Here is a 26449-nt window from a genome sequence, read left to right as displayed (position 1 = left end):
TTATTCGAAGCAGCACCATCGACAGCTACCTGACTCAGTGTTTTGTGAAAAGGTTACGTAGCCACAGCCTGGCTGCTACTCATTGTCACCTTTTGAGTCACTGGTGAAGCTCCGGTGACACCATGAGCTTTCAGACAGTGCTTGTACACGGCTTGGACGAGTTCCAGAGTTTTCAGTCGTGTTTTAGTGATTTTAGGTAATGTATCGAATGAGTTATGGCACAGACAAGTAATGCAGTTAAACACAAATGCTGTAAATCAAGACCCCAGACAGCAAGAGTTATAAATTCAAAAAGAATTTATTATTAAATTACAATATACTAAATATACTCATCACTATGCAGAAACACGTAGATCTTAATATAGAGATGTGCTGATAAAATACCTTACAGATATAGTTAAAAAGTATTAAAGCATAGTATAAAAACCTAAAACAGCTTCAGCAGGTTTATAAGGCTTATAGGTCCTGAGACTGTTTACCTACAGTAACCATTTGATGTAAATACAACACATTGTGCTTCTACTACCAGCGTTCAAGTCAACTAAACTAATATTCTGAGAGAGAGAAAAAAAGTCCAATGTGAAAGCAAATCAAACAAAAGAACAGAAATGAGCATGACATCCCACTGTAACTATGAACAACCATGAATAAATGTTCACAGTTTAATGATACTCGGATCACAAGCGGTGGAGTAATTTCATTATATTCCACACTTGACTGCTGTTGCTCCACATTACTTTAACAGTAATTACACCCCAGTGCTTCTTGTACAGTTTAATCATTTAATTCCACTCTGCTCTTTAAGCCCATGGATGGAATCAATATGGGGATGATAAATTAATTTTAAAAAAAATCTGAAAACCATACTAGCAGTAAAATAGAATTCTTAATAAACTTAACCGGCTCTTTTTTGCAGTGTGCTTGTGCACGGATGAGCTGAATTTCAAACCAACAGCAAATTACACATAAGATAAATTCAAATAAACTCTCAGGTTAGTCTAAGAGAATGTTTTCGCAGCATAAAATGAGGTGCGATGTTTAGTTCAGCTTCAACGTATCGCATCCTTCTGTGCCTTAAAGGACTGGTACATGTCAGTTTGACTTCTTAGAGAAGATAATTAAGGAAACAAGCATTTCTGATTTTTTAGTAGGGCGCGTCACTTTAAATTAAAGCAATAATGTGCAAACTCAATGAAGTGAGTAAAAGGACGAGCTAAAAAGAAACGGCTCTGATCAGGCAGCTGTGCAGGACGGGTGGTGGAACGGGAAAGAAAGGGAGTTTGAGAGAAATGAAAAAGAAAGAGCTTAAGCAGCAGGCTAGCAGCACTGATTTTCTTCCTTTTTGAGCTGTATTGCACCCAATTAAATTGTGTCAAACAGAAAACAGCAGTTGCTTTATGATTTCATCAGTAATTGCAGCGGGAGGCTGCTAAATGCTCAAATTACAATATGATTTACACGAGATACAAACACGGAAACACACACAGAAGGCCCAGGTGGTGGGAACATCAAAGGTTTCCGACTAAATCACAGATCGATAATCATAAGGGACAGTGTGGGCGTGAAAGATACAAGGCAATACAGCTTTCAAGCAAACTCAAATACGCTTTGAAATATATCACATAGCTCGAAATGTTTTACGGACTTTTTAAGTCTTGTTTATTTTTTTGCTGGCAGGCGAAAAAAGAAGAAAAATCAAAAAAACGTTGTGTTTCCAACACCAGAGACTCAACCGCTTTATTGACAATTCAGAATTTGACCACACCCATCCCTCAATTTGGCACAAGGATCACCCGCGACGACTGCTATTAATCACTGAGGACGTCATAACCAAAAACAGGCGGTACTACGAGCGTAACCCTCCAATATCCAGTTTCAAGTTTGCGGACCAAAACTCTGTTTTGCCATTCACAGCAATATGGCAGCATTATACTGGATAAACGGCAGCGTATTATGCAGCTTCAGCCGCTCATCATTCTGCCTCGGTTCTTGAATTAATGAGGGAAGTTATTATCACAAAATGCTTGAAGCCCATCCTTGTGCGCAGCTGTTTTGCAGCTGATTTGTTGGATTATAGTGGCAGCTTACTGACACTCTCTACCTTCTCACAGAGACTAAGTGCAAATAGCATCCCACTCCGAGCATCACAGAAAAGGTACTTTTAGACTGTTGAGGGCACTAATTTGTCAATTTTGTTCCAAGATAACATTAAGTGCTAGTAAAGAATGAGAGAGCTGACTCCTGTGCTGTTGAAGAAATCACTATGATGGGATACAGGTCTTAGGTATATCATTAATTAAATATACTATTAGCACCCGGCTTATGTTAACGGACACGTAAAAGCTTCCCAGCACAAATGGCTGGTTATCGAGTAGCTACACTGAGGGAAGCTGGAGGTTACAGTTCCCACATAAGGCACTTCAAGATAAGATACTGTAAAGGAATGGAAAAAGGATTGTTGCGGGTTAAGACGGCTAGGTTGGATTTAGGTGTTTGGGTTTTATAAACAGGTGAGAAATCCCTGAGAGAATCACAGCATGACCCTGTTTTTAGGTAAAACCATGTAGCCAATTTAGGGATTGTTTTCAACTTTTACACAGTTTTTGTGACTCAAATACTACCAAAGATTTTTAATTTATGCTTCATCTCATAGGTCAGACTTATTTAATATTCCCTAGCAAAACCATAGTAAATAAAAGTTTTTTTTTGTAATGTACTATGACTTTTAAATCATGTAACAGTATGAATAGTCCAAGTGCAATAAAACCTTGTCTTTGGCTATTTCATTCTGGTTAAAGCAAAAGGAAAATGGGACTTTAGAAATCCTTCCTCAAACTCTCATTTTCAAAGTTTCATTTCAACTGAAACTCAAATTTTGGTCCTTTTTATGCTGCATAAATTTTGTAAAGAGGAAATCTGTGTAGTTAGCAAACCGTGTCGGCTCCTTAGAGCAGGATGTGGTTTTGGATAGTCTCTTCTTGCTCCAATTTCACTACAAGATGTGCTCATTTATATTAAAAAAGAACATAAAGGCTTACAGTAAATTACACAGGTTGACTCAAATGAATCAACATGTATAGAGGTACAGAATCCAGCTTTAAATTTCCACCTACAAGTGCAAAACTGAGCCCTAATTGATAGATTTCTGCTTTTAACTCTCCAAGAGCTTCAACCTCCTCACAGGTTTGCATGTAAGTAACAAGTAAAATACAGTAAGTAAATCAAGAACATAACATAGTGAGGGAAAAAAAGATACTTAATAGTATAACTGCAGCATTATACGCTGCTTCTCAAGTCTTGCGCGAGTTGCTACACCACTTCCTAAGTGCGATGCCGCTGGTGCTCGCCACGATGCACAGCGCCCCTCCAAGGCTCCACAGGGTGGGCGCACGATTAAAGAAAATGAACTGGAAGATGAAGGCCAGCACCACATCCACAGTCCTCATCAGGGCCACGGGTGCGGCTTTCTCGATCTGCAGGGCCTTTGTGAGGAAGATCTGGCCGACGACACCCAAGAGGGCGATCAGTATAGCATCCAGCGATCGCGGCCGCAGGATGGGATCTTCCATTCCCCGAGGACGGATACGGTGATGACGCTCTCGACCAAAACCGATGACGGCGTAGTACCAAACGGAGAGGTAGTAGTGGACGCTCTTCCCCATCTTGCGAAGAACAACAAAGGTACAGGCAGCTGCTATTGCTCCTGTAAGTAAATCAAACAATAATGTACAGAATAAACACAACAATCTGTGGAATGGATAAATCCAGACTGAGATTTAAAGGCAAGATATGTCCTATTATTGAATTCCTCATGTAATTACTTGCGTTATTTACATTTTTCACATGAACTCTGTACAGAATTTACTGATGGCCATAATATTCTAAATTCTATAAATAAATCGTAAGTCCTACTTTGGTTATGGTTTGGTTTGGATGAATGAGAACCTACACAGATGTCCTACTTTGGTATTTCTGGCATGGATCAGATATCTACTCAAGGACTCAGGGAATCTGTTTTTGTTGTGCTCTGTGGAGATTTAAAATAGAAGTTATTCAGATATGAAGACATGTGCTTGTGCCATTCCTCAAGCTCCTTGACATCTAGTTAGCCTCCCAGTTCTGCAAGCGATCTAAATGTGACATTTAATTAGCCATCCAGCATAAACTGGGATTGACAGCTCTGACAGTGTCTTCTTCCTGAAGGGGGCGGGAACAGTAGCAGCTCATTGGTTTTCAGAGTGAAACAGCCTGTTTATAACAGCCCTAAAACCAAGAGGTATACAGTCATGATGAAATGAACCATCTTTGCTATATTTTGACTTGCTTTTAATTAACTTACTGAAAGGGGACACAATATGGGACCTTTAAGGATGTGCAAAATATGAACTTTCCTTCATTCTCTACAGTAAAACTTGCCACTTCCCCATCTTGCCAGAATGACAATATATATGTCAGGGTAGAGACTGTGATTTGGTAGAGTTGGAGTTTCTACCAGTAGAGATTGCGATTGGAGTCTACCAGTAGAAACTCCAATCCTACCAGTAGAGATGGAACTTTAAATCTGACCCCTACCCTGGCCCTAACCTTAACTAACCCTGACCTTTAAATCTGACCCCTGCCCTGACCCCTGACCCTAACCTTAAAAGTCTAACCTTAGCCCTGACAAATCTCTACTGGTAGGATTGGAGTTTCTACTGGTAGAGATTGCGATCGCAGTCTCTACTGGTAGAGACTCCAATCGTAATCTCTACTGGTAGAAACTCCAACTCTACCAAATCGCAGTCTCTACCCTGACACACACACACACACACACACATATATATATGTATAGAGAAAGAGATTTTTTTTTTCAGAAAACACAGAAAATCAGGGGAACATACACTGCCATGGCTGCCGTAATGAGCACAGAAAAACACTCCATTGAAAATAGTGAACTCTCTGCACAGTGTTGCTCTCGCACATTTAGTGTGAGCACAGGATTAGCATCAAATGAGAGTTGAAAGGGAGAGAAAACTCAGAATTAACTGTTCTGTAGTCATTTGGGACACACTTTGAGATGCTTGTATGGCACAAAAGAAAAATCAATTAGAACTTCAGAGCCATTCAATTTCTAACTGGGTGTTTTGAGCATTGTATTTACCAAACTGTTTGCGAGTGAGAAACCGGCGAGGGATCAAGACTCTGCAGCTAAACTAACTAGCACTTTCTGTTAAGTGTAAAAATCGAGCTTCGAATCCCAGCAGCTGGAACGTTTCAGTTTCTGATCAGCCACTGCTGTAGAAAGTGTAATCTGCTTGTAAATCTTGAGCACCATGGAGGGGAGAGGATTGCCCCGGAGGAAAATCATGATTAATTAGAAAGAGTGCATCTCCCAGCTGGCCCTCGTGTGCCGGTTGGGGTGTGTGTGTGCTATATTCAGATCTGGTATTTCTGATGGCAACTGTGAACACAATTCTCAACAGCACTCCTCAACTTGAATGATTTTTTTCGATGTATTACCACCAAGCAAATCAAACCTGCAAAGGCCGCAATAGTCCCCTTGATGTGATTTGTGTAGTTGCCCTCGATGCCGCGGACGCGTTCGCCAAACAGGAATGGTGGTCGGGCAATGAGGATGACGCCGGTGAGGGTGAAAACAGTGAAGACACAGTCCCAGATTGTGCATTTCTCCTTCAGGAAGACCCAGGCCAGGAGGGAGGTAAAGACCGGATTACTGAGGGGTCAAGGAAAGAAATGGTTTAACAGAAATCGATGAGGGAAAACTCAATAGACAGCATGCAGTTGAATTAAAAGAGCAGTTGTGAGTGGTGACAAATTATTGTATCAACAGATTTGTCTTGTATGAAGTGTGCAGCTCGATTTTCCATCATGTTTAATGAATAACTGAAAAAGAATATAAGAGAGTCGGGAAGAGCATGTTGAGTAAGGAAAGTGTAAAAAAAAAAGTGAGATAAAAACAACAGACTAAACAGAAAAAGTGACAATTGTTGAGTGTAAGGAGGATGGAATTTATTTGCACTCTTTGTATAATCTCAACTAATCCACAGTGAATTAAGCCTTCAACCGGCTCTCACCTGAACATGATGACAGTAGCATCAGCCAGCGGCATCTGCTGAACTGCATAGAAGAGCAGGATCATGGCATTGGAACCGATGAAACCCCGGAGCACCAGAAATACACGTTTATCTCGGGGACCCAGGAAACCTGTCCTGGAGGAGCAGAGATATGAGGATGATGGATGAATGGATGACTGAACGGATGGATGACTAGACGGCCTGATAGAGGAAGTAATAAACAGGAAATCTGAGGAAAAGGGGACGGATGGAGAGAATGAGCGCGGGATAGAGGGCTGAGGGATGACAAATGAGAGGAGGGAAGAAGAAAGGAATAGATTTAGGTAATGTGGAGATGACAGTGATGAATGGACGCCTGGATGGAGATGAAAAAAGGGAACGGAGGCAGATCTGTGGGTGATGAATTCATGTAAAAATAAAGAGGAACGTAGAGGGTGAAAAGATGGAGAGATGAGTAGGTAGATGAATGAACAGGAGTACTGGTGGTAATCTTTGGGAATACAATTTAATTTCATGCATCTGTCAATGTGATTCTCAAGCTTTATTTCCCCAAGACAGAGTAAATCATAATAAGAGAGCAAAATGAATGATTTCAAGGATCAATATTTTGATCCCCTTCAAAAATGTTCTCATAGTAATTTTGATGTTAGGTTCACTGGTCACATGTTTGTGTACTGTCTAGCCATCAACTAATGTGTTATTTTTATATTATTTGCAGGGCAGATGATTAATAATCAAGGACAATGTCAGACAAATACTCAAAAACCGCCAATGATATACATTTGGGAGTAAAAAGGTGACAATCTTGGTGTTAAAATTTAGAATAACACAAACTCCGAAACAAGAAAAATATTAAAATGCATTTCTTTGTGTAAGTTGTCCACGTGCTCAATTAAAAAAAGAACGTTTCCTCATATTTTCCCTTCAGTGTTGATTGGTTATGAGGCTTGAGAGCTGTAGCCAATCAGATAGTGCTGTGGGCAGGACTTTGAAGGAGACCACAAAGTTTAAATTATTATATTTTAGTAGGAATCTTTTCATTTCTTCAAATATTACTGATAAAAATGCATACTGATAAAATACTGATAAAAAAAATGTTGGCTATCGGATGCAATAATCAGTCAGGTTGATAGTGTGGGTGCTTTCCAACAGCCTGAACTGATCAGTAAAACACCATGAACTGCCTTACAGCTGGCAATAACTGCATTTTTTGTTCATTTTAATGTTGCACTAAAACTCATTTCAACCATTCTCTCATACTCTTATGTAAAGCAGCAGTGTCTCTCTGTTACCAGTTTGGACTTGGTGAAGTGCGTGTGCTCTATTTTGATTTGAAAATACCAGAGTCAGATTCCTTCGATGTGATCACACATGTGACCAACAAAGCTGACACTAATGCAAAGCCTGTTTGTGTGTCCGATGTAACTCGTTACACTTGATTTTGTTGCACCAGGGAACTGATAAAGAGACATGTGGTTCATTAGATAATTTCAGTGTTGTTAGGTGACAGTGGCACAATAAAAAAACAACTGTTTGCCACTTTACAGTAACATCTGTGGGTACATTAAAACCCCATCATAATGTAATGTGGGAACGCGTAGTTCCGAATCTTTCCAACACTGCATTTACATGACATATTTTGTCATCAACATTAGTGAAATGACTCGCACACATCCCTCACAACAATTTGACAACTTCAAGAATAAGCAGTGAAGCCAAGATATTTACCTATGAATAGTGAGAAAAGAAGTGAACACAAAAGCAGGACCTCCCCCAGAGATAAACTACTAGAAGGTGCTACCTCATCGAATTTATGTTCTTAATGTAATGACAATAAATAAATTGCTGGTTTTAAAATAATAAAGATTAGTTGTGAGTTTAACAAAAGCCCTAATTATGTCATATAAACTCCGTGAGAATCTTGAACTCTGCCATTAAAGTGGTGCTTACTTGTGGTAAATGAGTAATGGCGCAATGAAGAGGATCTGGAAGAAGCAGCGAAGGGCGCTGATCTCTATGGCGTGGATTCCCTGGATGGTTTTCACCAAGAGGGTGATGATGGAGAAGAAAACTGTGGCCAGGAAAGCATAGAACAAACCCAGGCCTGAACATTTCTTTGGTTTCTCTGAACCTGTGTAAAAAAAGAAAAGAAAAAGAAAACTGTGAAAGAACATGGCGTGAGTGTAGAGTATCCCTGTTCTATATTTCCATTTACAAAAACATTGCTTATTTTGTTGACACTGTGAGTGCAGGACGGAGCGGTCAAGCCGGGAGCATGATATTAAACTCAGTGTGGACCTGGGAGAAAAAATCAGTTGTGAACAGCACAAACAAAAGATCTGCCAGAGAGTGTGGTGAAGTGTTTGCAAACCCTGCCTGTGGGATAACAAACTGATATGCTTGCAGAGATTACATTTCAACCCGAGTCCACACAGCCATCATTCTCTGCACTCACCATTCTATCTATTACCTACGGCTTTTTGCTTCCTTAACCGCATATCAAGCCGGAAGGCACGGATGAACGGACACCTCTCATATTTAGGCTGCAATATTTGGGGGTGGTGGTGTAAGATTTGTTTACATGGTGACATTTTTGTGGCTATAGTACCTGCATTTTTATTTGGAATCTGATATATGACTCTTTTATCGATTCATAATCCCACATGAAGTCTGTAAACAGTGACAAAGGCAAATCGGCCTTTATACCCAGTGCTTTCTTTGTGACATTGGGATTTGATATGAGGTGCAATAAGGAACTTTCCATAACGCAAAACTGATATGCAGGAGCACTGAGGGCTTTTCTTACTTCCTTAAAAACAACTTGAAAACCCCAGTGTAGCTGAACCAAGGCCAAGAACAAAAGACACCCAGATGTATTACTTGTTTGGATGAAAATGCAAAAGAGAAGCTTATTTATCAGTGCGGTTTCTTAGTTTTGCCAACAGGTAGTAACCCTGATAGTGGGAAAAGTGCACAGTCATCCATCCTGTGGAAGGATGATGTAAACGATAAGCTGGTTTACAGTAGGATTTCCAACCAAGCTGTTGATATTTCCCGGCACAATAACTGTAAAGAGAGTGTGTATTATGCTTTTGGCATCTTTTTTTGGGCACAAAGCACACATTAAGACGGTCACTTTTGGTGAGGATGATCTTCACAAACGGTCACAATCTGAACTGATCACACAAATAACACGTTTTGCTTCACATTCTGCTTCTTTGTGGAGGTGGGTCGTCATTTTTAAGAAAAAATAAAGACGTCTAAACTTTAGAAAAACATGCGTAATGCGCGTTCCTGCGACCACGTCCCGGTTTATAGGCCAAAAGCGCACACGTGACATCTCTGTTATCGCCGGTACATGACGTTGCGCGGTTGTATAACGTGATATTACGCAGGAAGTCGCCACTTCTGTGGCTGTTCACCGCCTCGTTTCTGCATCTTCTCGACATCCTCAAACTTTACTGAGGGTGGTGAGAAATGCAGACACGTTGGTTCCAAGTCTAAAAGCGTGCGCTCCTCTACCTTCACATGCGCCTCCCTCTCTGGATACGGGGTCGCGTCTGACGCAAAACACCGGCGGGCACAGTGTTTTCTCCTCGCTGCCTTCCAGTGAATTTTCGCCTCCTCTCGCCTCCTCCTCCTCCTCCCTCTCCTCCACATCATCGCCATCGCAGTCGCACGAAACGTGACTTCGCAAGAGAATCCTCTCCGCCGTGCGCTCGTCTTCGTCTCCGCCGCGGCTGCTGCGCTCGTCTCGGTCGTGGCGGTTCCTGCTGCCGCTACTGTTGTTGTCATGGCTGTCAACTTTGTGAAACGCCACGGTAACGTCGTCCTCTACGGATAAAGCCCGCTCGTGTGTACAGTGGTTACAGTCGCCCATGGTAAGATGTGGCGGCGGCGCGGCAGCATGCCTCGGAGAGAGTGCCGTGCGCCTTCCCCGGTGTCCTGAGTGACTGAGAAGACAAGGTTAATGACTAATCTTGGTGGCAGGACACAGGCTCCCCATGCGCTGGTTACTTTACCCACAGGGGGGCAGAAGTGAACCCAAACCTACTCTGCTGAGCAACTAAACCATGACCCAACGTTTACGCCCATTTCAGAGGGAGCTGCTGCGATATGAGCCAACCAAAACTCAGCTTGCGCTCATTTGGCTCCACAGACATCCTTATAAAACACACATGAAAAGTTAAGCTACATAATTACAGGAAACAATAAAGTTGCTCAGGCCATAATTGTCGTATCATAATCATCATTATGCTTGGTGACGCTTTTAGCTCAGACATGATGAGATTTTAGGACAAAATGCAAGCTCAGTCATAAGAATGAGCTGTAATTATATCATTTTAAGATCATGTTCTTCAGTGTGTTTTTTTAAATCTGGAATTGGCTTAGAAATATTTTTGGGTAATTAATGGCTTCACTATTCTTTTGAAGCCAAAGTTATTTCATTCTTAAATCATTTCCATTTGGCTCCACACACATAAAACACACATGAAAGTCAGGCAATCTGATTATAAGTGATATTAAAGCTGCATATCATCATTTTCAATCAATACTCAGCCCTATATCATAGTTATTGTTACACCTTGTGATACTTTTAGCTGAGAAATAATGAGATATTAGGGCAAATTACAAATCCAGACATAAGTGTGAGCTCTAATAACAACGTATAAATTTGAGATTAGGATGTTTTTAAGGCATTTTTAAGCTGGAATTAGAAACTTGTTTTCCATACACACATAGATTTTTGGATGAGTAATGGCTTCACTACGCTAATGAAGTCAAAGTTTTTTCATTACCCCCAACACTTTAACATCATTTTTAAATGCCGAATTAATGAGTCACAGCACTACTGTGAGAGAAAAATACACACTTTCATTACGAACTCAAGAAGAAAAGATTATTAAGATGGTTTAAAAAAAAACAGCTGAATATAATCTGGATGGGTAGGAAGTGATGACTGGTTTGATAAATATGTAAGGAAGAACTGAAAAATCAAAGAAAACATCTCTGTTTTAGTGTTTTTAGTGTTTTATTACCACTGTACATAAAACAGAATGATCAAGACGACAAAGGAATGGCTAAAAACCTCTATCTTTACCTAACTACATTAGACTGATACAAGTACGTCCAAACTGTTTTAAAGAAGTAGCACGTTACACTGCATTTAAGGAGGTGATCCATGTTTTGTTTTGTTTTCTTTTTTACTAAATCTGCACTAAAACTACACTACAAAGGCTAAATCTATTAAAAAAAAGAAAACACCAAGTGTGGTCCCCTTCAACATACAAAAAAGTAACATCATAAATTACTTTACACAGTACTGTAAAAACACATTTGGCAAATTGTTTTGTCAGTGAAGTTTGTTAACTGTTATCGATATTCTGTTTCCTTTTGTGTGGGAATAAGAGGACGGTGTGACAGCACAGGTAGCGTGTGCCGCACAGTGGTTGGCTTTTAGTTGCGGAGTAAAGACAACAATGGTTTTTGTCAATCAGGGAGAAAAGGGGCAAGAGTGCAGTGAAAGAGAGAGGGCTGGGTGGCACAGTGGGATGCTTCTAGTTAGTCATTCATCGGAAATCAACACCACCGAGTGTCTGTATCACGCATGCGGTTTTGTTTAACTGAGAGAAAGCAGAACACACGGTGTGTTTTTTTCCTCTAAAGTTTCTCACGGTGTTAAGTGAGATTTTTCACTTTATTATGTGAAATAATTACACAAACCTGCCAAAGAATTGACACAACTCTTTGGAAATAGTCAAATTTTTACCCATATGGGAAGCTCATTGTTCTGTTACTGACAAATTCCTTTAAATATTGCCAACTACATCGCCGCCGCTGTCATTAAACCGAAGTTAGATTCCAGTGTGAGGAGGGTTCTTGCACATTTGTGAGATTGTCTGTCTTCTACAGAGTATCTAATAAACACTCTGAGGAACTCTCACAGTCACAGTATGAGATTTAAATGCCCAGAACTCAAATCAATCAGCAGCCTTGATGGAACATTGATGTTTTAAACTTCAGTTTAGAAAAAAAGCAAATGAGAACAAACCTACAGACCTCTCCAGAGTTTAAAATCCACATACCTAATGATGATCTATTTTACTCTGGAGTTAATTTGTCTAAAAGAAGACTTTAAAATTACAAAACCCTTCTCTCCTCCCTTTTATCACAAAATATCCCGCTATTTAGCAATTAATGAATGGTCATCTGCCAATTCCGAGAACATTCCTATTGAAGTTCTACAAGAGATGGTATGGAGCTGAATAGCATAGGCGTCTTATAAGAATAAAACCTTTGGATTTTAACTATAATCCAAAGAAGCAACTTTATAGCTTGTTTTTTCCTGAAAGGCTTTCCTATATAGTAAGGAATCAAGATGAAAATGCAAGGAATTCATCAAAAATGACCCAGCTGCTGCAGGTTTCCATACTTCAGGGACTGTAGAAAAAATGTTTTCAATCATAATCACAGAAATTATGTCCAGACCTGCCAAAATTAACAAAAATGAACCAATGTAGCAATTACATCCCTAGAATGTCAGCCGAAACTAACCTAGAAGTCCTGATTTATATTTGAAAAACCTCTTTAGATTGATGACTTGAAACTGTTAGTGGTTTGAAATGGGACTGACAAGTTCAGCAAAGTCGCAGAAGAAAGCGTGTGAATGGTAATGTGTCCCAAAACAAGCCACGGGTTTAATTACTCAAATCGATCATGAGATGCTCATATATTTGAGTTTTTCCCTTGAAGCTGGACGCGAGCAGGAACACCCGGTTGTCAATGGCAACCAGGGAAAATGATCGCGGCGCCTGGATATTCAGCTCCTGAGATGGGACAAACTGCCCCCTCTTGGTGTCCCATTGGTAGACCTGTGTCAGTGAATAATCGCTGCCCAAGATGGCGTACTGCCAGTTGCCGATGGAGACGGGCTGGAACACCATGGAGCCGCGGGAAGGAAACGTCTGGACCTCCTTGAACATGGCACCGTCCCAGCGCATCACCTTGGAGTCCCCGATGAATCTTGTCAAGCATATGAACAGATCACCTTTGAAAAGGACAAAGATTCAAGGCGCTGTTTAGTTTACACATTCAAGCTACTAAATCTGGACCTGAAGCAGAGGAGCTCACAAAAGCAGTTTACGTAATTCCAAAATAATTCATTGCTTGTTATCAATAGCTATTCAGGAAGGAGCCGCTAATAGGTGAGGCTGCTCCTTAGGAGAGAAATAATACAGATAATATTATACAGTAGTGATTTATGGGCAGGGTTTATAGCAGGGACGTTGGCTTTTACCACTTTCTAAATGAAAGCCTGTGACATGCCGAGCAAGAAGGTAATAAATTACAACTAAGAGTGTGAGTCATGAATGCTTTATTAAATTAAGCACATGAAGGAAAATGTTGACCCTGGATTGAAGCCCCCATTAAACACACGACACACCCCAGACTGACTGAATTTGAGCTTTAAAAACGGAGCAATGGTATCTAGAGCGCGTGTACTAGGACGAACGTGAGGTGAAAAATCACTTGCAGTGTGCATAAAAATAAACCCCGTGCGTGTACATGCGCTGCTATTGAAGCCGCAAGTCTCACCTTTGACCCGAAAGTGTTTCACAGAGAAGACGTCCTCCATCTCCGGTATGTCAGTCCTACGGTCAAACTGTTTCTGGCTCCTGTTCCACTGGTACACGACAGGCCTCTGAGAGCTGCTGGACAAAATCAGGTGGGGTTTGTTGGAGATCTCCAGATATTCTACATCTGTGTCCCGGTACCACGGGTGCAGGGACTGGTGGGAGTAGAAGCCATTTCCGTTCCACTTGTACACCGTTGTGGAACCAGCCTATGAGAAAAAAAGTCGTTGAAACGTCAACTCAGGTTAAACTTAATTCAAAGCATGTTTCTGGTTTTTGGATTAGAGGCTCAGCAGTGATTTACAGCAGCAGAAAACAATTAAAGACACCAAGATTAAAGAGTGAAATGCAAATTTTAGATTACGGAGCCAAGTGTGTGCACGCCTGAGTGTCCCCAAGCATATGTGTGAGCATATGCGAACATTTGGTAATACCAGGCTAATCAGCAGGAGCAGACACAAGCCGACATGCTGCAGAGAAGGACACCGGGGGAAGGACTGGCTGACACGGTGAGTGGCTATCGGCCATAAAATGTTCCTGTTTATGCTCTGCTCACAAGCTCGAGTACTTTTGAAAGCAGGGAAAAAGAAAAACTGAAGAGGAAAAAGCCCGACCTTGGAGCTGTCGGCGATGACAAAGAACGACTCCCCGTCGATCATGAAGGTCTCGATGTCGTTGGGTTTGCGGATCTTCAGGATGTCGATGTCCTGGATCTTGATGAACTTGTTCGCCGATGTGTCACGCTTGTAAATGTGCGAGCCGCCGAATAGCTGGGCCACGATGACAAAGAGGTGGTTGTCAATGACCATGGGCTTGCAGACGACAGTGGAAGTGCCTAAACAGTAAAATAAAGCAAAAAAAAAGATTATTAAGACTAGATAAATAGTTATTAATATGACAGCAATAGATAGTTTGCTAGCATTTGTTTAGCATCCCTTAAAGAGCATCTTACCACAACTGATGGAGGAAGGGTTCCTTTAATTAAGCAGAAGTATAAATACATTACTGTATTGTGAAATGGCCTCTGTGACTGATATATTATTCAATTACATGAGATTTATCCATAACACTGATGTTATTGTTAATTTGTTTTAAAACTCACTTTCAATGGTGTCATACATTCTGAAGGTCATCTCTACGTGATCCCATTCCAGGAAGCTGCAGGTCCCAGCAAAGGGCTGAGCAAACACAACGTACTGCTCTTTGCCAAAGGTGAAAGCCTCCACCGATATGGACTCAAACTTCAGCGACTGATAGGAGGCGAACTCTGACAAGTATGACACAACAATGATTCATTTTTATGTCCAGGAAATCCATTCAAACTCACAAATTCCTCTGACAGGAATAAAAAGGGCAATGCAGTCAGCTGCGCTACTGCTTGTATGACACCTATATGAGAAGTGGGAGCGATACCAGAAGCTGTTACCTGCCGTCATGCAGTCAAAGGAGTGTGGCAGCAGGTCGTTGATCTTCTTCCCCTGCTGGAGCGGCGGCCCGCTGCAGTAGATCTGGTCCAGGGTGGCGTTGGTGTGATGCATCCACTCCACCAGCCACTTGAGCTTACAGTCACAAATCAGGTTGTTGCCTCGCAGATCCCTGCACGCATGAACGGATGCTCGTGTAAGTGTTACGACATAAAATCATTAATATTTACACTTGAAACATGTATTTTCAGCACAGATTTTGTTATTTCCAGTCACTGCCCAGTGTCTGGCTGCACTTTGGCTTCCCGCTAACAAAGCCACAACAAGTGCCCTATCTCCTGCGGAGTCTCCGCTCATCTCCCACTCTCAGTCTGAACAGCTATTAACTTCTGATGAGTGTATCGAATTCACAGACACAGGCATTATTCCGGTTGATCGTGTCCTAAGTCAGGATCCAGTTCTTTTTCTCTGTAATTGACTTGTTTACCATTCATCCCGACATCCTGGCACCTCAACCCAGCCTTTTCCCTCCTCTCCTCTTTAGATTTCTATCTTCTTTTCATTTTCTCCTTTACAGCAGTAAATGGCCTTTTGTACTGTCTTTTTTTTCTTAGACCATTCTTCTCAACGTTCTCCTCCCCCTTTCTCACTTTTTCATCCTATATCTAGTGCTGAAATTTCTCCGTTCTGCGCCGTGACCTCATAATGTTACTGCGTTTAATCTCACAGTTAAAGAAGAAAAGAGAGCGGGTCCAAGGAAGATTTCGCTCGTTTTACAGTTTCGCCTGTCTAGACTACCCTTCCCCCACAAATTGCTTTGCAGCCTCCAAAATATTACACTTGTGCTCTATTGTTCCACTGTCCTAATTTCAGAATAAAATGCAAATGAAGCCTATTACTAATGCATGATAGTTCGTACAAAAACTTCTTCATTACACACACATTCGCCCACATAAAAGGATGATAAATGAACTACTTGAGCGGAGAAATAATCCTAAATGTACTGAAAGAGTAATCACGTATGAAAGTATTATCACATAATTACATAAATAATATATACAGTTTATGTATGCATGTAAAGGGGGGATTACTGTGAATATACTGTCAGAAATACAGACTCACACTTTGGTCAAAGCATCCATGCCCTTGAACACATCTTTGGGCAGCGTCTCAAGGTTGTTGTAAGCCAGACTCCTAATCAACAAAGAGAGGGGAAAAAATACATCCAGTGATTGGATTAGAAGAAGAATCTCCAGACAGTAGACAGAGCCATTTCCCAATTATGTGCACTTTTGGTTGGTAGCCAGACGTACTTGAGAAAGACAAGAATAAACCGACAAAGTACAAGCCACCCAATACAAACAGTGGACACAACACTGACCATGTAACAGGTGTGGACAACAAAATGTGAATAATTACTTTCCCGAACACTGGTCAAACACTATGCTACTTTTTGACCAACCTAAACAGCACCACCCTTTTTCCAGTGTTGTGTAGAGGACGGCGTCTTTGCCAGCCAATTAGGACCAACTGACACAAGCAGACCCTGCAGAGACATTTCATTTGTGAGCGAGAGGCTCAACTCCAAAACAGAAAGAGAGATGTGAATGAAATGAAATGAAATGTCAGCGTAACTCATGGAGGCTGCATTATTTATTGGAGAGCCGGTCCTCTGGGGGAAGAGAGACCATTTTACTTTGAGTTTGTGCAAGAATGCACTCTCCAAACAGATTGGGTTGGAGCAGAGTGGTCAGGATTGGAACATGGACGTATTGCCTGTTCCCATTAATAATGTATTTACTGTGCGCGATGCATTTAAAATAGCCTGTAATATAACATTTATTCCCTTTTTTTGAGAGGATAAAAGTTTCTCTACTTTGCCGTAAAGCAAGAACAAGGAATGACACAAAAAGATTGAAAATGTTCGATGGCATTTGTGTACACATTTTTGTAGCTTCCAGCTTAATTTGAAAATGATTGTATCGTTGATCAATAAGACTTGACTGCAGGGTGCCCAACAAACGGCATCATGGCCTCTTACATTAACAAAGTTGCAGCTCTGCCATGATCGAAACCATAAGTAGAAACAGCTCCTTGTTTGTTGCTCATGTTGCCAGTGACATTTTCTGTCTACCTTTGCATATCTTCAATGCTTCATTCTGCCACTACTTTATCCAATTTCCTCATTCCAGATTCATTAGAAATTATTAACCATTTTCTCGTCAGATTCACACGACTATCAAATAGGAGCATTACAAGTTTTGGTACAGTGTGAGTCACTAAAACCAGCCACTAAAACTTTCATGCTCAAGTTAACTTTAGCGTGAAAGAAGAATTGCTATTTTTAAAGAACACTAGTTGTCTGGTGGTGACTCAGACCGTGTTAATGCTGTGAGGAGGTTCACTGCTAGTGGCTTACAGTCAATAGATTTTAAATAAATTGTGCTTTGCAGCATGTGGGTGTGCTGCATGCACTCAGATATTAAAAAAAGTCATGATGTGGACTGTTTTATATATATCATGGGTGAACTGATGGCTGAGAAATATAGAAAATATATATATTAAAGTGCATAACAATCTGGGTCAATTGAAGTATGTGTTTACACAGAGTTAATAGGCATGTAGAAATATAAAACACACATTCAGAGGGTTAAAATGCATCAGAAAAGGGTCACAGGCTTGTGACTTAAAGGCATTATGGAGGATGTTTTTTTGTTTAATTTGTCTGATTCACATAAAATGAATATACTGACCTTTAGTGGACTTGTATGTATGGTTTCTAAAAGAATAAAAAAATAAATAACTGTGGACATGGCAGGACCTGAAAAACATCAGCCAATCATTGCGCTCAGACCGAGGCATTTGCTTTGCTCCCTTTCCTGTCAATCAAAAATCTTCCGGCTCAGGCCTAGTTACGTAGATTACGTACACATTGGACTTACGTGTTTTCTGTATGTGTTGCTTTGGTATACACACGTGGACAAAATTGTTGGTACCCCTCAGTTAAAGAAGGAAAAACCCACAATTCTCACTGAAATCACTTGAAACTCACAAAAGTAACAATAAATAAAAATTTATTGAAAATTAAATAATCAAAAACAGCCATTACTTTTGAATTGTTGATTAACATAATTATTTAAAAAAACAAACTAATGAAACAGGCCTGGACAAAAATGATGGTACCTCTATAAAAGATTGAAAACTATTTGACCAGAGTGACATGATTAACTCAGGTGTGTCATTTAATTGACATCACAGGTGTTTCCAAACTCATAATCAGTCAGTCTGCCTATTTAAAGGGAGACAAGTAGTCACCCTGCTGTTTGGTGAAAAGGTGTGTACCACACTGAACATGGACAACAGAAAGCGAAGGAGAGAATTGTCCCAGGACATCCGAAAAAAAATTATAGACAAACATCTTAAAGGTAAAGGCTATAAGACCATCTCTAAACAGCTTGAAGTTCCTGTGACAACAGTGGCGCATATTATTCAGAAGTTCAAGACCCACGGGACAGTAGCCAACCTCCCTGGACGTGGCCGCAAGAGGAAAATTGATGACAAATTGAAGAGACGGGATCGTTGGAATTGTATCCAAAGAGCCCAGAGCAACCTCCAAAGAAATTAAAGGTGAACTCCAAGGCCAAGGTACATCAGTGTCAGATCGCACCATTCGTCGTTGTTTGAGCCAAAGTGGACTTCATGGGAGACGACCAAGGAGGACACCACTGCTGAAAAAAACTCATAAAAAAGCCAGACTGGAATTTGCAAAAATGCATGTTGACAAGCCACAAAGCTTCTGGGAGAATGTCCTTTGGACAGATGAGACCAAACTGGAGCTTTTTGGTAAGGCACATCAACTCTATGTTCATAGACTCAAAAACCAAGCATACGAAGAAAAGAACACTGTCCCTACGGTGAAACATGGAGGAGGCTCAGTAATGTTTTGGGGCTGCTTTGCTGCATCTGGCACAGGGTGTCTTGAAAGTGTGCAAGGTACGATGAAATCTGAAGACTATCAAGGCATTCTGGAGAGAAATGTGCTGCCTAGTGTCAGAAAGCTTGGTCTCAGTCGCAGGTCATGGGTCTTCCAACAGGACAACGATCCAAAACACACAGCCAAAAACACCCAAGAATGGCTGAGAGAAAAGCGTTGGACTATTCTAAAGTGGCCTTCTGTGAGCCCAGATCTGAATCCCATTGAACATATGTGGAAGGAGCTGAAACATGCCATTTGGAGAAGACACCCATCAAACCTGAGACAACTGGAGCGGTTTGCTCATGAGGAGTGGGCCAAAATACCTGTTGACAGCTGCAGAACGCTCATTGACAAATACAGAAATCGTTTAATTACAGTGATTGCCTCAAAAGGTTGTGCAACAAAATATTAAGTTATGGGTACCATCATTTTTGTCCAGCCCTATTTCATTAGTTTGTTTTTTTTAAATAATTATGTTAATCAACAATTCAAAAGTGATGGCTGATTTTGATTATTTAATTTTCAATAAATTTTTATTTATTGTTACTTTTGTGAGTTTCAAGTGATTTCAGTGAGAATTGTGGGTTTTTCCTTCTTTAACTGAGGGGTACCAACAATTTTGTCCACGTGTGTAGCTTCGTAGTTAGCTGGCGACTTGTTTTGCTCATCTTTTTTTTACATAATGGCAGATAAAGATCCAGGGGGACCCAGCCGTAAAAGACAACTTCACGAGTGCTACGCAAGTTTCTGGAAGGGGGCGTTTCTTCGTAAATGTTAAGAGGGGGGAGGTTAGAGGGGGGTGAGGGAGAGGTTGTATGTGCGCATGCGCATGCTACGTTCAAAGTCGTAGGAAATTAAATCTCCTCTAATGCCTTTAACAAGTGAACTGTCAAAGAAAGCTTGTGCGAGATGACACAATAGAAAGGAGATGTTATGAGGTTTGGTGTAAATATGGCGTGCAGTTAATGACACGAGCAAAAAGTCAGGTGCTAATTAATAGTAGTTGCAAAGTTGATGAACTGCATTGTTTAATCAGTTACTCCCAAGGCATAAAAAAAAAAATTCTCTACTTAGTGTGCAATAAACCTGCGAGTGACCAAAGATCACTGATTCTGCTTGTGTTTTTCTCTCGTTCAGAAAACACTCAACAGCAGCACATACAACATGGATTAAAATGCCCTCAGCAGCTGAGTCCTCATTTATTGTTAAACTGCATAAAACAGTTAGCGCTCCTGAATAAATGAAAGCACCCTGAACACTCCGATAAAATGTGTTTTTTGAGGAAAACCCATATGTTTGCGCCACTTCTAATCACTTCTTCTTTATCTAAAGTTTACTTTGTCTCACTTCAATCACATCTGAATAAATGTTGACTGCCTCTCACACTTGGCTTCCTTCCTGCACAGTGCAGTATTTGATTAATACCAACACATGACAGAGCCATTCGTGCATCTGTTTACACATTATGAGGAGGTATGCAAATATTTGGCAGCACTGGGCTGCATGAATGTGCACGGAGCAGCCCGTCAGAGATTCAGATTATAGGTCAGTTGGTTTAACGTTACAGGACAGTTATGTTTAGACTTGACCTACAGGTCACTCACGCTTCAGCTATCTTTAGTTCGGTCAGATTTGCAGTTCATTAAAGGGAAACATTGATTACAAAACCACTGTTTAGAAATTGTTCCTCTGTTTCTTGCAATAAGATTTTGTCTACATTACTTCTGTTTACAGGGGACTCTCTTTTAAGACATCATTCTTCAAATATCATCAACACAGACATGCACTCAATGTGTTTGATTATCACACTCACGTTATATGACAGCAATCTCCAAAAGATCCCACTGGTGGCAATCATCATATTGGTCACATTCGGTTGATTTTGACATAGCTCTAAAAGATACTTAAAGCATTCGTTTTCCATTTTGAAACGGAAAGCCAGAGTTTCATTGAGTACTCTGTTGGTCCGCTAATACAATGAAAAATCCAGATCTGCCCTTCTGCAACCGGATCCAGCTGACACCCCCGCTCACCTTGGGGAAATGACCACTTCTGCCTACCTTTGCATTTTCGACAGTGACAAAGTGATGCAGTGACAGAAAAGGGAAATTGAGGCCCAGTGTATGTTAAAATACCTTGAATACTAATACCCCATTACCTTTTCTGACAATGCTGCCTCAACAGAGTGTGTGTGAAAGTGGCTTTGCAGACTGTTAATGTCAGAGAGGAAAAGTAATAAATCATAACAACTAGGGAGGAAGAAAGGAATGAGATATAGGGAAGCTGTATTAAACAGGAGCAAGGGAGTGGACAAGGACAACAGAGGAGAAAAGAAGAGGAAAAAAGTTAAAGTTTTCATCATCGTCGCTGCAAAAACTAATTACTTACAGATGTATCAGTGTTTTCAGGCCCCTGAAAGCATACGGGGAGATGGATGCGATTTTGTTGTTTTCAATAAATCTGTGAATGAGAAATATTTCATTAGTATTTGGACAGATTACGCTACATTAACACAATAAGAGTAAGCAAATATGACTGTAGCGTCATCGATTGTGACCCTGTTAAATGAAATCCACAACATCCTCTTGCTTTGTGGCTGTGAGACATTATGGAGACTTTTGGGCATAGAAAACTCAGTCCTGATTGCATATTACACTGTTTCCAGTATATTGGAAAAATGTCAAAATACTTTATACCATAACATCCAAACATATGCTTTCATTTATTCTAGATAATTATATTTAGGCGAAAGTTGACTGCAGTGAGGCTGGGAGTGAAATGAGAGCAGCAAACTGTACAAACTAATAAAAATCATCAGGATATACTGTAAATTGCTCTGCCCTAAGCAGGCAATTTAAGTGAAAACATCTCTGTGGGTGATTCATTAGTGTACATAGAGCTTTTAAATGATTTTTGAGTGTGGTATGGAGACACTGTTGTCCCACACTGCAATGCTAAATGGCTGAAAGCGGCAGTAGAATGCAAATTAATAAATTATTAGGGAAGCTGGTTACTACAGTGACATTTTTAGATTGATGTTTGTTTTGTGCCTTGCATCTGCTCCCATTAATATGCGATTAGGACGCAACGTGTATTATGACGCTCCACCACATAGATGTACTGTATATATGAGCCGTCTACAACTTAAAAAGAAATACTTACAGGTATTCAAGATGTGTTAAACCCAGAAATGCATCCTCGTCGATCAGGTCAAAAGAGTTTGCTGTGAACAATCTGTGAAGACAACACAAACAAGACCGTATAACATTGTAAAAAGAATACAGATAAATAGATTTAAATTTCCATAAATGTTCCTTCCAGCTTGTGTTGCATAACTACACTGAGTCGAACTTCAAAAATTCACATTAAAAATTGATTTCTGTGTGCTATTTTGCGCTATCACCAAATCCGCTGGCGTACATTTAACATCCGCTCATTCTTTTTTGACGTAAACGTCCCGATTTCCAGCCGTGATGCTAGCGGCAGTAATTCTGAACCAAAAAAACTGAAAATAAATAAATAAATAAAGAGACAGGGTGTGAGACTGCAACAGACAAGAGACTCTTTCAGCGTTTCCACCCACAGTGTGTGGATAAAGAATGAGCAAAATGAATTAAACAGAGGAATGAGTGCTCGCTCCAGCATATTTTTCATGAAACGAACAAAAGAGAGAAAAGGTTACTTCCTCCCACTTGTTTGTGAGTCACCGGTTAGACCACTACACTTAAGAGCCATGTCCAACAACAGCATATTGTGCACCTCATCTCACATAAAATCACATCATGAAGGGGTATTCAAGCACTTTAAATCCAGTGGAAGCATTTAGATGCTGTAGCGTGAACAACTTTTACCAAAACATCTCTTTAGTATACTACTTTAAGCTACAAATACAGCATTTCAGGCACAAAACATCCTTTAAAAATAAGGTTTCAGCTCATATTTCCCAAAATATGAACATTTTTGGAAATCTAATTGTGGAATTCTGTGACATTTTCTTTCTGTTGGTGATAGGATGCTGAGGAAACCAGTCACAGTGACTTTATACTCCCACAAACTGGTAATGTTGTCCCCGGAGAAGCCCCCACTGATTAGACGGTGCTTCAACAAAGGTTAAGATCGGCCAAATCACCTTGGCAGTAAACAATAACAGATGGGGGCAGAGCCTCTCATTCACTTTCCTCTGTTATATTTATCCTCCTTCTGGTCACGAGCTCGATGCCACCTCCTCCTGCAGAGTTCAGACTGATTCAGTGTCAAGGAACGGATGCCAAGACGAGATATTTAGTTGAATTAAAATGATGCTCTTGGACAGCGTGCTATTATTGTCAGAGCACAGTCGAGCCTGACCTTGCAGTCAATTAGTGCATCTGCAAATTGCTCAGCAGACTCAATCAAGACGCACAAAAATGTCAGATGTGACACTAAGTGAAAGCAGCGTTGGGATAAACTCCACGGTGACGTGTGTGGCCTTTATTGGGCTTTTTCTGCTGGTGAATTCTTGCTCGCTGCTTCCATCTCTCCCACTCTGTCTCTACCAAACACAGTGCTTTTCTCTCTCTCCATCATCCCCTGCTGTTAGTTGCTGTAGCCATGTGGTGTATTGCATAATCCTGACACCATTACAGAGAATCCCCCCCTTTAAATCTGCATATCAGCCTCCATGGAAGACCTCTGGGGAGATACGGCTTCATTGTTTGAGCACTGAAGATGGATAGATAGATAGATAGATAGATAGATAGATAGATAGATAGATAGATAGGCAGGTTTTACTCACAGCAGTTGCAGGGCAGGTGTATGAACAAAGCTTCCTCCTGTGATTTCATTGAATCCAGACTTGACAAAAGATCTGAATAAATTGAGAACATGTGCAATTAAACAGCCAACTAACAAACATTTCACAAAGATGAGACAGTGATAGGGCGCCTCGAGCTTTCTGACAGTGTTTTTGGATGGTATTAGTGGCACAATGAAACCCAGATTACTTACAGTGAAACGACGTCCGATGGGAAAGTGTGAGGCACGGATCGGACATTCTCACACAGGGCATTGTCTTTGGTGCAGGTGCATCCAGCAGGGCATCTGGGCTGCCTCACTCTCCGTCCATCCGCCACCAGCACCAAGCTGACAGCGGCGACCCAAACCAGGAGCGTCCATCCTCTCCATCCTCCTCCTCTCACGGCTCTGCCCGGGTGTCCCATTCCTTCTGTCCCGGTCGGGTACTATCACTCCTGCACATGCAACTTCTTAGGCAAAAAAAAAATTAAAAATCCTCGATGTGTGGTAGTAGTAATCACAGAGAAATCTCACGACCGTGCTCTTTTACTTTCTTTCTTTTCTCGTGCGTAAAAATCGCCGTTTCTGCGTTTTTTCCAAAAGAATTTTGAAGCTGCAGGGGCTCAGATGCAGCCTTGTGTCTATGCTTCTTGCTTCTCAATAGGAAAGGCACCAGTCCAGCGGATTTGTTCTGCAAGGCGCAGGATTACAAATGCGGGACAGACGGGACATGAGAGCAGAAAACATCTCCGATTTAATGCAAAGGAATCATTTCATCCTCCAACAACAACAACAACAAAAGAAGAAGAAGTCGGAGCGCAAAAAAGAGAAATGTTTCTACCTGCCCCCAAAGTCTTGCTGACTAAATGCTGTAGCCACGACAGATAGAAAAGAATCCCGTCAGAGAGAAAGGAAGAAAGAGGGAGATGGAGGGGGGAGAGGCCCCAAGGTGCGCTTTTTTATCAGCTCTGCCAGCTATTATTTATGCGCGCTTCAGAGCCGTGCATGGCTAATGGGAAGCTGCTATTCATGAGCCTCTGAGCAAATGCACCTGCCCCACTCATTCACAGGCTGCCTCCTTTCTTTTCCCCAGCTTTGGCACAATGATGACTGTGAAAATAAGATAATCCATAACACTGGAAGACAACATGCATCCTGTTCACTCATTAAAACTAAGGCTAAAGATCACAAGCAATACTTGCAATTAAATTAAATTATGTTTGGTATTGAGTAAATGGAGAATAAATGAAGGCCCTCAAGCAAAAGGAGTTAGGACCTAAACAAATATACTGAATTGAAATGAAAAACAGAAACTTTTAAATGTGTAAATTGTAGCTAGAAATAAAAAATCGAATGGATTCTATCATGTCAGCGATAATTAAGTTACTGGAAGGGGAAGAGAAAGCTAAGTAAAATGTGGAGTCAGACTAATCTGGTGAGTCAGACTAATCCCTGTTGACTTGTACATCCTAAACATGTCATCAGTCCGTCATGCAAGCACAGAAAAGATCCAGATTCAAGTACTGTGGCTAGAAAATTGGTTGCTGCATTCACAAAAGCGTGCTTTTAATTAAAAAGTGGCTGATTAGATTAGGATGGGTTTACTCAACAGTCTTTCTATTTGTATTTACAGAAACAGAATGCTTGGTTTGTCTAGAATAAGTGAATTTTAGAGCAGTCATTTTTATTTATTATTTACTTGAATAATGTCCACAAAATCAAGGACATTGATATTTAATTTATTTTACTAAGCAGATTTTTAAAAATCTACATGACCACAGACTCACTAATTAGGATACATGGCAAAACCAGCACTGAATTTCATAAATATTTCCGTTTTTCTTGGGACAGCAAATGATGAGAGCATTTCTCTCTCTCTTCCTTTCTGTCTCTCCCACATTAAGTCTTTGTTGAACTCAGATCCTTTGTTGGAAGCCATGAAACACTGAACGTCTGTTTCCAGACTGCGGTGAACTTTGACCCCAGTCATATCTCACTATCCAAGGACTGAATTATACTCAAATAGCATATAATACCCTCTTTATGCTCCATCTACAGATAAACGCCTACATATCCTCTATATTGTCCCTCAGTGGAAATGAGTGAAATGTAGCCTGAACTGGTAATTAATCAGTGTAATTGGCCCATTTGTTCCAAAATAAAAGTCGATGACTGGTGTTGTAGACTACTTTTTGAGTATTTTTCAGTTTCTAGATTATTCATTCGACCACGGCATTACCTCTGATAAATAGGCCATTGGATAAATGGGTAGATAGATGAATTAACGAATTAGGGTAGCAATAAATGCCTCATTAAAGAAATTATTAGAAATGTGGTTTTTATGAGGAACAGAGATGGAGGAAGCACAATTAGGTTACAAAGTAAACACAGACAGAATTAATGTAATATTTACTACTTGGCTTGCATCCACAGCAATCACAATCTGTTTCATCGCCAAGCAGGTTTTCAGAAATGAGGAATATGACTTGGTGTTTTGGTGCATAACAGCAAACACTGATAAGAATAAAAATTTAAAGAGGGATGACAGTTTAAAAAAGCATGTGCTGC

General features: G+C 40.6%; 2 protein-coding genes across 3 annotated transcripts; both read right to left on the bottom strand.

Annotated features, from left to right (window-relative positions):
* Positions 1-1972: 1972 nt before the first annotated feature.
* slc35g1 (solute carrier family 35 member G1) lies at positions 1973-10244 on the bottom strand. Its single transcript, XM_022212252.2, is given in 7 exon segments — positions 1973-3532; positions 3535-3607; positions 3609-3703; positions 5517-5713; positions 6075-6209; positions 8025-8205; positions 9597-10244. Coding segments are annotated over 7 exon segments (1281 nt in total). The 5' UTR covers positions 9955-10244; the 3' UTR covers positions 1973-3290.
* Positions 10245-11087: 843 nt separating this feature from the next.
* lgi1b (leucine-rich, glioma inactivated 1b) lies at positions 11088-24927 on the bottom strand. 2 transcript variants are annotated; one of them, XM_051939404.1, is made up of 11 exons: positions 24095-24927; positions 23883-23954; positions 22271-22342; positions 21497-21568; positions 16595-16678; positions 16255-16326; positions 15135-15304; positions 14811-14975; positions 14323-14543; positions 13671-13917; positions 11088-13122 (listed from the first exon to the last, which is right to left on the bottom strand). In XM_051939404.1, exons 1-11 carry the CDS (start codon positions 24304-24306, stop codon positions 12773-12775), a joined length of 1737 nt encoding a protein of 578 aa, XP_051795364.1. In that variant the 5' UTR covers positions 24307-24927; the 3' UTR covers positions 11088-12772. The 2 variants fall into 2 exon arrangements, with proteins under 2 accessions (XP_051795364.1, XP_022067948.1); XM_022212256.2 differs by lacking the exon at positions 16595-16678 and having other exon boundaries at positions 24095-24925.
* Positions 24928-26449: the final 1522 nt, after the last annotated feature.

This window comes from Acanthochromis polyacanthus, chromosome 19, assembly GCF_021347895.1.
Source record: "Acanthochromis polyacanthus isolate Apoly-LR-REF ecotype Palm Island chromosome 19, KAUST_Apoly_ChrSc, whole genome shotgun sequence".
NCBI classification, from domain to species: domain Eukaryota; kingdom Metazoa; phylum Chordata; class Actinopteri; family Pomacentridae; genus Acanthochromis; species Acanthochromis polyacanthus.
Note: the sequence above shows the minus strand (reverse complement) of the source record. Positions and strands in the feature narration are given on the sequence as shown.

Bases quoted from the DNA above. Each gene is read 5' to 3' on its own strand.
- lgi1b (XM_051939404.1), bottom strand. From the start codon at position 24,306: ATGGGACACCCGGGCAGAGCCGTGAGAGGAGGAGGATGGAGAGGATGG. The intron at 22,343-23,882 runs GTGAGTAAAACC...TTGTCTTCACAG, and splicing joins ACACCTGCCCTGCAACTGCT to ATTGTTCACAGCAAACTCTT. The intron at 16,679-21,496 runs GTAAGTAATTAG...ATGTCTCTGCAG, and splicing joins CTGAAAACACTGATACATCT to GGTCTGCTTGTGTCAGTTGG.